The sequence below is a fragment of the Pogonomyrmex barbatus genome, unplaced genomic scaffold, assembly GCF_055798465.1.
Source record: "Pogonomyrmex barbatus isolate J1 unplaced genomic scaffold, ASM5579846v1 scaffold7, whole genome shotgun sequence".
In the NCBI taxonomy this organism is placed as follows: domain Eukaryota; kingdom Metazoa; phylum Arthropoda; class Insecta; order Hymenoptera; family Formicidae; genus Pogonomyrmex; species Pogonomyrmex barbatus.
Window position 1 is genome coordinate 9,150,548 of NW_028297171.1, and position 11,205 is coordinate 9,161,752.

General features: G+C 31.3%; 3 protein-coding genes across 6 annotated transcripts; 1 reads left to right on the forward strand and 2 right to left on the reverse strand.

Annotated features, from left to right (window-relative positions):
- Nucleotides 1–187: 187 nt before the first annotated feature.
- LOC105434104 (uncharacterized) lies at nucleotides 188–3,346 on the forward strand. The gene is made up of 5 exons (XM_089083593.1): nucleotides 188–930; nucleotides 1,026–1,393; nucleotides 1,490–1,925; nucleotides 2,087–2,296; nucleotides 2,710–3,346. The coding sequence occupies exons 1-5, from the start codon at nucleotides 791–793 to the stop codon at nucleotides 2,912–2,914; spliced, it is 1,359 nt and encodes a 452-aa protein (XP_088939719.1). The 5' UTR covers nucleotides 188–790; the 3' UTR covers nucleotides 2,915–3,346.
- Nucleotides 3,347–3,402: 56 nt separating this feature from the next.
- On the reverse strand, nucleotides 3,403–8,563 carry LOC105434105 (DNA excision repair protein ERCC-6). Its single transcript, XM_089083592.1, has 15 exons — nucleotides 8,242–8,563; nucleotides 7,787–8,016; nucleotides 7,290–7,609; nucleotides 7,149–7,220; nucleotides 6,943–7,072; nucleotides 6,707–6,859; nucleotides 6,390–6,517; nucleotides 6,101–6,255; nucleotides 5,715–6,029; nucleotides 5,407–5,595; nucleotides 5,187–5,336; nucleotides 4,972–5,082; nucleotides 4,698–4,901; nucleotides 3,787–4,573; nucleotides 3,403–3,692 (listed from the first exon to the last, which is right to left on the reverse strand). The coding sequence occupies exons 1-15, from the start codon at nucleotides 8,338–8,340 to the stop codon at nucleotides 3,538–3,540; spliced, it is 3,198 nt and encodes a 1,065-aa protein (XP_088939718.1). The 5' UTR covers nucleotides 8,341–8,563; the 3' UTR covers nucleotides 3,403–3,537.
- Nucleotides 8,564–8,868: 305 nt separating this feature from the next.
- On the reverse strand, nucleotides 8,869–11,175 carry LOC105434108 (uncharacterized). 4 transcript variants are annotated; one of them, XM_011649716.3, is made up of 5 exons: nucleotides 11,011–11,175; nucleotides 10,285–10,403; nucleotides 10,020–10,201; nucleotides 9,494–9,708; nucleotides 8,869–9,405 (listed from the first exon to the last, which is right to left on the reverse strand). In XM_011649716.3, the coding sequence occupies exons 2-5, from the start codon at nucleotides 10,391–10,393 to the stop codon at nucleotides 9,249–9,251; spliced, it is 663 nt and encodes a 220-aa protein (XP_011648018.1). In that variant the 5' UTR covers nucleotides 10,394–10,403; nucleotides 11,011–11,175; the 3' UTR covers nucleotides 8,869–9,248. The 4 variants fall into 4 exon arrangements, with proteins under 4 accessions (XP_011648018.1, XP_011648017.1, XP_088939722.1 ...); XM_011649715.3 differs by having other exon boundaries at nucleotides 10,273–10,403; XM_089083596.1 differs by lacking the exon at nucleotides 11,011–11,175 and adding an exon at nucleotides 10,520–10,668.
- Nucleotides 11,176–11,205: the final 30 nt, after the last annotated feature.

An 11,205-nucleotide genomic window follows, 5' to 3' on the forward strand; every position in this document is an offset into this window, starting at 1 on the left:
GATAATGAAAATAATATTTATATTTTATATATTTATATATATATTATTTTATATATTTATATTTTTTTTAAATTTGACTTTTTTTTAAAAACATTACCGAATAGTTTGTAAATAATGCTTGTAGATAATTCACAAAAATTTGAGAAACAGTAACTTACCATAGCCGTAATTCATTCAGCGCTACAAATATTAATTTTAAAACTTCGATTGACTAAGAAGACTCAGAATGACTCAGAAAAAAAAATTTCAGTGGGATCCAATTAACGTCGTTAATTGGTCAATTCAATAAAACATTTTCTGATTAATTAGTCCAATGGAAAAAATTTCAAACATCGCTATGAATGTAGTATAGCGAATGTAGTATAAATAAATCGTAAGAAATGTCCCGTTTGACCATATTGCGCGTTGCGATTCAATCGTTCATTTATATCGATCGATAATATTAGGAATTTTTCAGTGAGTACGATGGATACATCCAGAGGCACTTAATCGCTCACTGAGCGCTTAATTTTAGATATAAAAGAGTATGTACTAACTCGGACTAACGAAAGCCCACTAAATGTTCAGTGAACGATTCTGGATCCACCTTATAGGTTTTGGTCGCGAAAACATGCACTTGCTGCACTTGCTGCACCTAAAGTGAGATAAGCATAGAATGCGGGCATTGAAAAAACAAAAAACGAAAGCAGTAGAGTGCAGAAAGTGCGATTAAAACCTACAATTGAAAACACTATTGACACCGTTCTTATCAAATCTCAAACAAGGACAGATAATGATGTAATAATGACGTATGTTGAATTATTTTTTTTGCCGAAAAACATCGGGTGCATTTAATATTGTTTTCTCTCAATATGAATCATCGCACATAATCCTTACGATAAGGGATACACAACCTAATAAAATGAAAAGAAAAAACAAAGAGACATTGAGGTATTGTTATGAAATTCTGTAATAGCTTTAAGAAAAGATAATGATCCGATTTTATCCAGTAATGCCTAAACACTAATGATTGTTATATCAATCAGATTGTTGAAACACAATATGAGACTAACGCGTGGAATGCTGCAAAAATTGAATCAGCAAAACGCGGTGGACTCCCGAGATTCTTCGTCACCAGATAGTGTAATTGTTATCAATGACAGTGACAGTGAAACAAATGATGGGAACAAAGGCGACGATGAAACAAATGTTAATAATAAAGAAGATACCTCACTCAGCATTATTGAGTGCAATTCAACACCATACACACCTGTATCAAAAAAGCTTCGGAGTAATGTATCAAAGACTCCCAACCATAACAACAATAGACCATCCATAATACCACTGGATAATGATTTGTCCATCATCAATTTGTCAGATGTGCAAGAGTCTGAATTGTGCAGGGAGAACATAGGTGAGCTGATTCTGTTCATTTCTTTTTATGAGAGAGATTAACAGAGGAATATATTTTAATTTAATACTATTCTAAAATAGTACTTGTCATATCTAGCACCATCACGAACAGAAGATGATGTAGTCGAACTATGGTCATGTGTACAAAAATCACCAAGTAAAAGTAAGACAAATGGAAAACGTAAGCGCAGTGAGACAAGTGTATCATATGTGATAGACAAAAGGCCAAATCTGGAATATCTCGAGCTTCTGAAAATAGATAAAAGAGAAGTGAAGAAGAAAGAAAAAAAGAAAAAAAAGAAGTTTTATAATAAAACTACACTTGATGAATCTATACTGGAATCTAATCAAAGGATATCAAAACATTTGACTAGCAGTTATAAAAAAAAGCAATATGACGATGAGCTAAATTCAACTCTAACAGAGTCAAATGGACATTGTAGCAAAAAAATCAATTCTGGAAAGAAGAGTAGCACAAGATCGGAACATAGATTAAGAGAAATAGTTGTCGATGGTTGCAATGTGGCAATGGGGTACGAACCTATTTATTTTAAATCATGTATATTATCAATGGATTTTCTTAAAATGTTAATAATTGACTGACTAGATATATTTGCAAAATTGTAAAAAATTATGATATATTTCATTTAGATTTTTATTTAAGCAACTGGTGATATATTGCTTCACATTTTAGCCATACAAACGGTAACTCATTCTCAGAAAAAGGTATTGAAATAGTGGTAAATTATTTTATGTCGAGAGGTCATACTGTGAAAGTTTTCTTGCCACAGCACGTTCGAAAAAGGGAATTTAAGTTTCTCGAACAGTTATATAGAGAAGGAATTGTCGTTTTCACACCTAGTCGCTACATTGCTGGTAGACAAATTACACCTTATGACGACCGGTATAATGTCTCGTTTTTGTTATATATAAATAGAATATATATTGTTTAGTACAAAATAGAAATTATTTACATAATAAAATATTTTGTTCTGTGTAATGTTTAGTATGTAATACTAAACATTGCATACACAAACACATCTGTTTACAATATAAATTATTGATGTTTTTCTATCTCTCTCCTTCAGTACTTATACTTTACATAAAATAATTTTTCATCTCAATTTTTCATATTATATTTTCTTAATCGTAGCAAAATATATAGTAAGTGACAATAAGTTTTTCTTTTAAATATTATTAAATATTATTTATATTAATTACTTTAATTGTTTATATGAAAATATAAAAATTTATTTTATATATTAAAACACTTGGAAAACGTAATAAACTAAATCTCAATGCTTACTTTTATCACAGATATATCTTGGAATATGCGACGACGTGCGACGGAATAGTGATTTCCTCAGATCAATATAGAGATTTATACAAAGAGAAACCGGAGTGGCGTAATACAATTTTAAACCGTTTATTGACGCCTACGTTTGTCGGAGATTACATTATGTTCCCAGAAGATCCATTAGGCAAATCTGGACCTAATCTCGACAGATTTTTGCGACATTGATGTATTTATTTTTATTGTAATACACATCTAATAAGTTGAATGTTACTTGATAATCTTATTATCAAGAAACATAAGACTTTTGTACTATAATTTTTGTTTAAGATATTTGTTCTTGATTCATTTCTGTCCTTTATATGCAATACGTGCTATTTCACATTCAACTCTAAATAAAAAATTATATATATAATTATTAAGTTTTTATAATTTTTTTTTTAAATCAGCAATGATAAAAATCTATATGTGCATATTTATATGCTTAAATATATACTTTATACAATTTGAACTAATATAAAAAAAATGAATAAATACATTTTGTATAAAGCACGTATGAAGCTGTACTGATAATTTATTTTTCTATAATAAAATACGTTTTTGTATGCAGGAATGTAATTATAAAAAACAATTTATAATTAAAAAGATTTTCTATCAAAATTGTATTCTGTTATTATTATATTGAGCAAAATGTACACAAAAAAAAAACCTAAATCTTATATTCCAAACTAATATATTTGTCTTATAGTTAATTTTTTTCAGATATAAAAATGTTATAATCCTAGATATATTAAGTTTTTATAAAAAAAAAATAAATGTACAAAGTTATAATTACAAATATATCATTTATTCTACGCTGGTCTCCAGCAATGTTTCCCTGATTGATGAACAAAATCCATACTTTCCTGCGCCGATTCACGCGCAAAACGTTGCATCGCATTCTCACTGTCACTATTATGATGTGCATTTGATAATACTGCTTCATGTTGAAAGGCCGAACTGACAGCTAAAGAAAAGAATTTTTTTACAATGATATATAGAGAAACTATTCTATAATATTAGGGTCTAATCTAATAAAAAATATGAATATATTAATTTACTTGATTTAGCAAATAGTTTCCTCAGCACATAGTCATCATCTGTAGTTGAAACTGAATCTTCTGTTTCATTGGAACGTCCCAGACGACGACCGATCAGACAAGATATACGTTCTCCCTCAAACATTGCGGAAATGTTTCTCCTGTCCAAATGTGAATCTTTTTTGCACTTTTTGTGTCTATGAGTAGATGATAACTTAGTATCATTCCGATCAAATTTATTTTTCTTTTCCACAGAATTGTTATTTAAAGATTTCATTGAAGTTGTTTTCTCCTGTTCACAATGATTCTGTTTATATGTGTCTTTATTTTGTATATTGCTGTTTCTTTCGATATTGGAATTCTTATCGACATCTTTATCACATTTGCCTAAAGATTTTGGTGTATCAGAAATTAACATTTGATCGGAAATTAATGTTTGATCCACAGATTTATCGTTTTCTGTATTGAGAACTTCGATGCATTTCGAACTGTCTTGTTCGTCACGTTTTTCCTCGCAAGTGCTGTTGTCTGCATTTTTATTTTCCTGTACTGATTTTACAGTCGCGCTTATTTTCTTACTCAGAGTCGACGCTAACTTTCTCATTTCTTCGATCTTGCTAAGAGAAAAACCGCTAGGTGTCAATTTAGATTCTTTAAATAAGCGATCTGATTCAGAAGATTCACCGTCTATCGGTTCGTTCAGATTAAACAGTTCAACCAGATCCGATGTTTTGAATAGATGACGTTGACGTGGATCATCAAGAACTTTGTTTGAAAGTAGTAATTTGAAGATCTGTCTGTGATATATCTAAAAAGAGAAAAGATGGCTATCATTAAAATTGTACGATTAAATATTTTCTTGTAATATATTCCGTAATTCATGTGAGATTTTATCAGTAAAATTCAGTAGAATATAAATAATCTGCTGTTACCTTTTCTTCGATCGTACCAGCGGTAATTAATCTATATATGGTGACTTGCTTATCCTGTCCGATTCTCCACGCACGTTCCCTTGCTTGAGCGTCTGTGGCTGGATTCCAGTCAGGATCGTAAATGATCACTCGATTTGCACCAGTTAGATTTACTCCCAAACCTCCCACGCGCGTTGTTAATAAAAATACAAAGTATGACATGTCCTTAGAAAAAAATAAATTTTTCAAAAATATTATCCTTATAATAAATCTTCCAAATAATTAAAATATGCACCTTGTTAAATGTATGAATTGTTTCCTGCCGTTGAGACATTGCTGTTGTCCCGTCCATTTTTAAATAAGTGTACCCTTCGCGTTGCAAGAGAGCTTCTAAAATATGCATCATCTATGAAAAAATATAAATATAATAATTCTTTTATTTTACGAATTCCAATAATTAGAATGTCTAATATCAATATATTTTAATGTTTTAAAAATAAAAAAATTTACCTGTCTTCCCTGAGTAAAAAGTAACACTCTATGCCCTTGTTTCTGCCAAATTTTTAAGAGAGATCGAACCACTGTCATTTTTCCAGCACGTTTCCAATAGCCAAATTTTTCTAACTTTTCTTCGGATAAATCGACATCTTCATCGGAGTCCTCAAAAGAAAAAAGGAGGAGATTCACAATCTCATAAATTAATTGTTATTACATCAATCTGCGAACTTACTAGTTCTCTGGTATACAAAAACAGATCCGGATGATTGCATATCTTTCTCAATGCTGACAACGCGATAAGAAACCTTGCTCTGTATCTTCCGCTGTCGTTCCTCTCATGAAGAATAAAGGATACATCATCAGAACATAGATATTTTTTATATAGCTTCTTTTGCTCATCCGTTAAGCTACAGAATAACACCTATAGAAAATATATTGCGTTTTGTCAAATTGTATTCTCATCAATAAGAAGAAATATTCGGAAAGATAAAAATAAAAGAAATGAAAAAACAATATTTTCTATAAAAAAAAAATAAAAACCTGTTCATTTTTCTCCGGTAAAGAGAGATGATGCTTCACATCGATCTTCGTTCTTCGGAGCATGTATGGTGTGATAGTGTTCTTTAGCATAGTGGCCACGTGAAGGGCCGTAGCTTCCTGCAATGGAGTGGCGTTTGCGTAACCGCCGCGCGTTATGGGAGCTGCACAATGTTCCAAAAATACAGGCAGAGTTCCTAGTTTGCCAGGTAAGATGAAATCAAACAAGGACCACAGTTCCTTCAAAGAATTCTGCATTGGACTACCGGTCAGTAGCAATCGATGTGGTGTCGAGAACCACTTCACTGCTCGGCTCACCTGCAAAGTAATTGTTTAAATATAAAAAGTGAAAATGGAATAATCTCCCCCAATTTTTAATGACCAATTACCTTTGCTTGCGGATTACGAATCTTATGGCCTTCATCAAGAATAACATAATGCCATTGACTAGATACAAGTAAATCTTTGTGTCTGAGGACCCCATTGTAAGAAGTAACAAGTATTCCACCAGTTTGTAGTGATTCTATCAAACTTTCTGGATCACCTGGAAAAGAGCATGAATATCATTTGTGGCATATACACATATACACATATACACTGACATATACACATACATACACATAGGAAATTCCTATATATATATATATATATATATATATATTATATAAATTAATTTACCATTGTAACCACCGGAATGGTGAAGTACGACGACTCTGAAGAAAGGCCACCATTCATGAAAATGTTTTACCCATTGCTCCATTAAAGTAGCAGGACATACAATAATAGTCGGGCCTAATCCTCTGTATCTGTTAGTCGTGCGTATTTATTTTTCAAATACATATTTTAATTGGATATAATAATAAAAATAAATAATAAGAGTAATGATACAAAAGTTTGTATGTTTCAAGAAAAACATATTTTATAAATTCTACACACATTGATATAAATTTATGTCAAATATAAGATACATTTCAGTTAAAAAATACATATAATACCTTCCATTATGAGAAAGTAATTCGCTGCAATCTAAACCCGCGAGGAACGCAATAACCTGTACAGTTTTCCCTAATCCCATTTCGTCACCCAACAGGCCGCCTAGTTTACGTCTATGCAATTCCCAGAGCCACTGAACCGCGACCTTCTGATACCTGGATAAAGTAATTAAAAAAATGCATTTTATGCATATATACATTTAATAGATATAAACTATAGATAAAAATAACACATATACCTGTATAATTTTTCCCAAATACTTTGCGGCACTTTAAAGAGAGTATCAACTTTGTGCATTGCTTCATCTTTAGGATAGATGTTTGTTTCTACTCTTTGTTTAAATAATTGATTATCCCCGTCATCTCGAGCTAGATAAATTTATAAAGTAATAAAGTTACAATAAAAACAATAAATATGTTAATTATTACAAACAATACTATATACTTCTTTTTGTACGGGTGTATCCTGATTTAATCACAGTTTTCTTTTTTTTAGATAATACCTTATCTTCTGCATCTAAAAAGTACCTCGTTAAATATAAGTGTTCCTTTATCTAAACATATTAAATATTAATAATATTATTACCAGAATACGCTTCATTATCGCTGGGAACATATTCGCTTTCAGAACTGTTGCAAGTAGATTCATTTGCTATGTTGGAGGAACCTGCCTTGTCTATATTTTGTAGAATGTTATCTCTATTGCTCTCATGTTTGGATCTTTGACATTTTTTATTCGTTTTTGGATCAATATTAAATAGCTTTGCTTTTTTAACCGGTATTGAATGATCTTTATCAGAAGGTGTCTTGGATACTTTCTTTAATTTTCTCTTTTGTTCAGCAAGAGCAGCTTGTTGTTTAAAGTACTTTTCGAGATCTAACAATTGGGAACCTTTACTAGCAGTTCTAAAACATAAATTATAATTAACTATTATATTAGTTTAAATTACTAAATCTATTAAATTATTAAATTTAAAATTTTAATTTAAATATAATGATTCTTTTGTTAATAATCTAATTTATCTTATTATTTATAATATAATTTATTAAAAATAAAATAAATTTATTTTATAATATTTATACCCTTCTTTTTGCTCCAAAACTGATTGCTTAAACACTGCTTCAAAGGGAGTAATTTCTCCAATTTCAACCTGCTTTTGCAATTCTGTTCTTTGATTATCTTTGTTATTAATTTCAACATCCAGTTCAGCATCATTTTTTTGTGTTTCACGCGAATTGTTTAGTTTTGCAGTGGACTTGATACGTTCTGATACCTCTTGTAAAACGCTATCTTCTGTTTTAATAGATATTATCTGCAGATATTAGCAGTTATTTTTTTCATAAAGAAAACAGAAAAGAAAATAAACGAAATTATATTGAATATATTGTGTTGTTTCAACACAAAAAATTTTTCTGCTTTGCATATGATACATAATATATAAAAACATAATATATATAAACTGCAGTTTCTCCACACAACAATGTTTAGCATTCTAACCTACGTAACTATTGACTATTACTAAATATTATTTAATTACCTCCTGTAAAACATTTGAAAAATCGTCATTTAATTTATTGTCCATCGTGCTGTCATCAAAACAGGACGCGTCACCTTCGTTATCACTTGTCTCTACCATGGAGCAGAATTACATACCATACTCGCGTTAGAAGTACTCGCACGAGACCTGTGTGTAATCATATATCTTTCGATAAATTCAATCGTACGATGCTCCAGAAGTAAATCGTAAAATAAATCAATCAACTGATCATAGAAGTCATTATTCGAATCTAAACTCGGTTTGCGTCGGAATTCTGCAAGCCGCAAATGTTTTTATCGCGTAAAAATTGCTGCCTATCTTACCGATCGAACGTCGTTTTAAATTCAAAACATGGATTTAAATACGAAATCGAATCGGACATTTCATCTATGTATATTCAGAAATTACTTAATATGATTAAAAAATGAGTAATATACAACTATTAGGCAATAGCAGTTATTTTTTCATAAAGAACAGAAAAAAAATAAACGAAATCATACGATCAAAATGATCCGTAAAAATCTTAAGACATATTTAAATGTTGCGTTTAGATCGAATGCATATTCAGCTAGTGAATTACAAAATTTAGTGAATTACAAAATTTAAAAAAGAAAGTTATAACGTATCTTGATTAAGAGAAACCATATATTAAACTAAAAGTTTACATAATACATAATCTTCATTAGAATTGAATAATGAAAACAATTCATGTTTTTCTCGTACGACATTTGACAAGATCGTCGTTCTTTATTACAACTAAAGTTCATATTCTGACTCGTTAAATTAAAACATAAAATGATCTTTATCAAAACTGAACAATAAAAACGCGTTTTTATAATGCGTTATATGTTTTATGTGATATTCGTGTTTTTTGTGATATTCGATGAGATTATCGCTTGTTAATTACGAGTGAAATCTGTACTTTCGTTTATTAAATAAGATGATACGACGAACTCGAGATAATATGAGAAAAGAATAAACAAAGAAAAAAGTTTGTCCTATGAAATTTAAGACATATTTAGAAAATTGGGTTTTAAAGATTTATAATGATTATATTTAACGGGTACAAGAAAACCATCAACAGTTCTATATGCTGTATTCTGATCAGTCGATTGCATGGATGTTACATTGGTAGGTCTCAAAAACTCCGACTTCAAAGAATATCTGCAAACAGTAACGAAAACGAGGAAATATTATTTCACAGACACACACTATTTAATCATTTATATTTTATAAAACAATCATTTATTACCCTGCGCTCGACGGTAATTCAGAAATACCGGAATCCGTAGGTGTCGACATGATGCGGTACGAGGATTGCGGAGTTTTTCTCTGTATTTCGGAGAACCGTAACTTTTTATCAGATTTCTCCTTCTCGGCCTTCAAATTTATATATTTCTCCGTTAACGTTTGCAGATTGCGACATTTCGTCCAGTATCGGGTCTTCAGTACCTCATATTTTTTGTCCTTGAAGCGCACCATCATTTTGAAAATTTAGAAAAAAGATATAATAGAAATATAAGCAAGGTACATTTACATATAATATATAATTTTAACTTTTTTTTTAATTTCGGAAGGGAGTTTAAACCCCCCCCCAATCCTCCCGGATACGTTCATGATAAAAATTATGTATAATCATATGTGACATTATATGTAGACATATTCTATAATTACATATGAGCAAATTTTTTTTACTGGCTAGAAAAAATTAAAACAAATAAGATTAAAAAGAATGGCAGATTATAGAAATGAGGGAAGTATATACTGATTTTATGTACAAGATCATGAAAGCGTTGCATCAATATCTTCATCTGGGTGTTGCGGAACATTTCCACTTTTAAAAGCATTTCTAGACTCTCGGCGAAGGGCTGAAAGTACGGGGCCAGCTTCGGTAGCAACGGCTCCGTCAGCGGCAACGACACGGTGTCGACGCGCTCGCATTGCGGGCACTGTTTCTCAACTGCAAGTTGCAAGATCAAAGATAGAGACTACGAAATCGTAAAGGGTGTTAAGCATAACGCCGAACTTTACTACTAGTTTTACCGCGCTGCAAACAATTCTGGCAGCAGACGTGACCACACTGCGTGATGCTGTATGGCTGCTTCCCTCTGTACATTGGAGTGAAGCACTTGTTACAGATTAATCCATCCATTTGTGAGACGCTGAAACAATCGGATCAAATTATTTAAGTGATCGTACATTCAAATGCGACGTATCTGATCTTTGTGGCGAATATTCATCTTAAAACGGAAAATATATACGTGGTATCGAAATTTACTTTTGTATATATTTAACTTGATCAATCGAATCGATTGTTATTCTTCCGTAGAAAAAGAAAGACTACTGGTTCAAAATCACATAATGGCGTCAAGAAATTAAAGCCGATTGCCGTTCGCGCCTTCCTTCACGGTGCATACAAGGATGCGATCCACTTGGTGCTATAAATGCTTCGAAGTATTTTTTGATTGGTCAATTCATAAAATTCTTTATTCTGATTGGTTAAGCAAATATTTCGAAGCATTTGTAGCAACAAATGGACCGCACCCTCAGCGATAAATGCGAAAAGCGAGAAAACAAAGGATCTCTTAGGAATCGGAGCTCCTCAATTAAATTCGAATTGCGTGAAAAAATTATTTTTCTTTTTGCTCATCGTAGCTATAAAAATTAATCTTGAAATATTATTCGTAACATTCGTTACGTTTTTTTCATTTTAGAAAAACAATATTTTTATCAAAGTTTCAAAATTAATTTAAACCAGTTAATTTATACCAGTTATTCTACTCATTCTTTTGTCCTTCTCTAAAAGCATCAATCCTCGTCATCGAGTGCCGCGAAGAGGCACTTCAGGTCGATGGCTCCGTGTCAACGTCCAATACGAATGTCCGCTTCCTAGGGATTTCGATAACTCTATGCTAGTAATATTTCTCGGATAGGTGAGGAAAAATTCTGTTCTTTGCGATCGAC

What these genes read in the sequence shown, in the direction of transcription:
- LOC105434104 (XM_089083593.1), top strand. Translation starts at nt 791, where the DNA reads ATGTTGAATTATTTTTTTTGCCGAAAAACATCGGGTGCATTTAATATT. An exon ending in ATTGTGCAGGGAGAACATAG is followed by an intron (nt 1,394 to 1,489) that starts GTGAGCTGATTC and finishes TGTCATATCTAG; the next exon opens with CACCATCACGAACAGAAGAT. An exon ending in ATTACACCTTATGACGACCG is followed by an intron (nt 2,297 to 2,709) that starts GTATAATGTCTC and finishes CTTTTATCACAG; the next exon opens with ATATATCTTGGAATATGCGA.
- LOC105434105 (XM_089083592.1), bottom strand. Translation starts at nt 8,340, where the DNA reads ATGGTAGAGACAAGTGATAACGAAGGTGACGCGTCCTGTTTTGATGAC. An exon ending in GTTTTGGAGCAAAAAGAAGG is followed by an intron (nt 7,610 to 7,786) that starts GTATAAATATTA and finishes TTTATGTTTTAG; the next exon opens with AACTGCTAGTAAAGGTTCCC. An exon ending in TACCGGAGAAAAATGAACAG is followed by an intron (nt 5,596 to 5,714) that starts GTTTTTATTTTT and finishes TATTTTCTATAG; the next exon opens with GTGTTATTCTGTAGCTTAAC.
- LOC105434108 (XM_011649715.3), bottom strand. Translation starts at nt 10,393, where the DNA reads ATGGATGGATTAATCTGTAACAAGTGCTTCACTCCAATGTACAGAGGG. An exon ending in GCAGCGCGGTAAAACTAGTA is followed by an intron (nt 10,202 to 10,272) that starts GTAAAGTTCGGC and finishes TGCAACTTGCAG; the next exon opens with TTGAGAAACAGTGCCCGCAA. An exon ending in GAATTACCGTCGAGCGCAGG is followed by an intron (nt 9,406 to 9,493) that starts GTAATAAATGAT and finishes TACTGTTTGCAG; the next exon opens with ATATTCTTTGAAGTCGGAGT.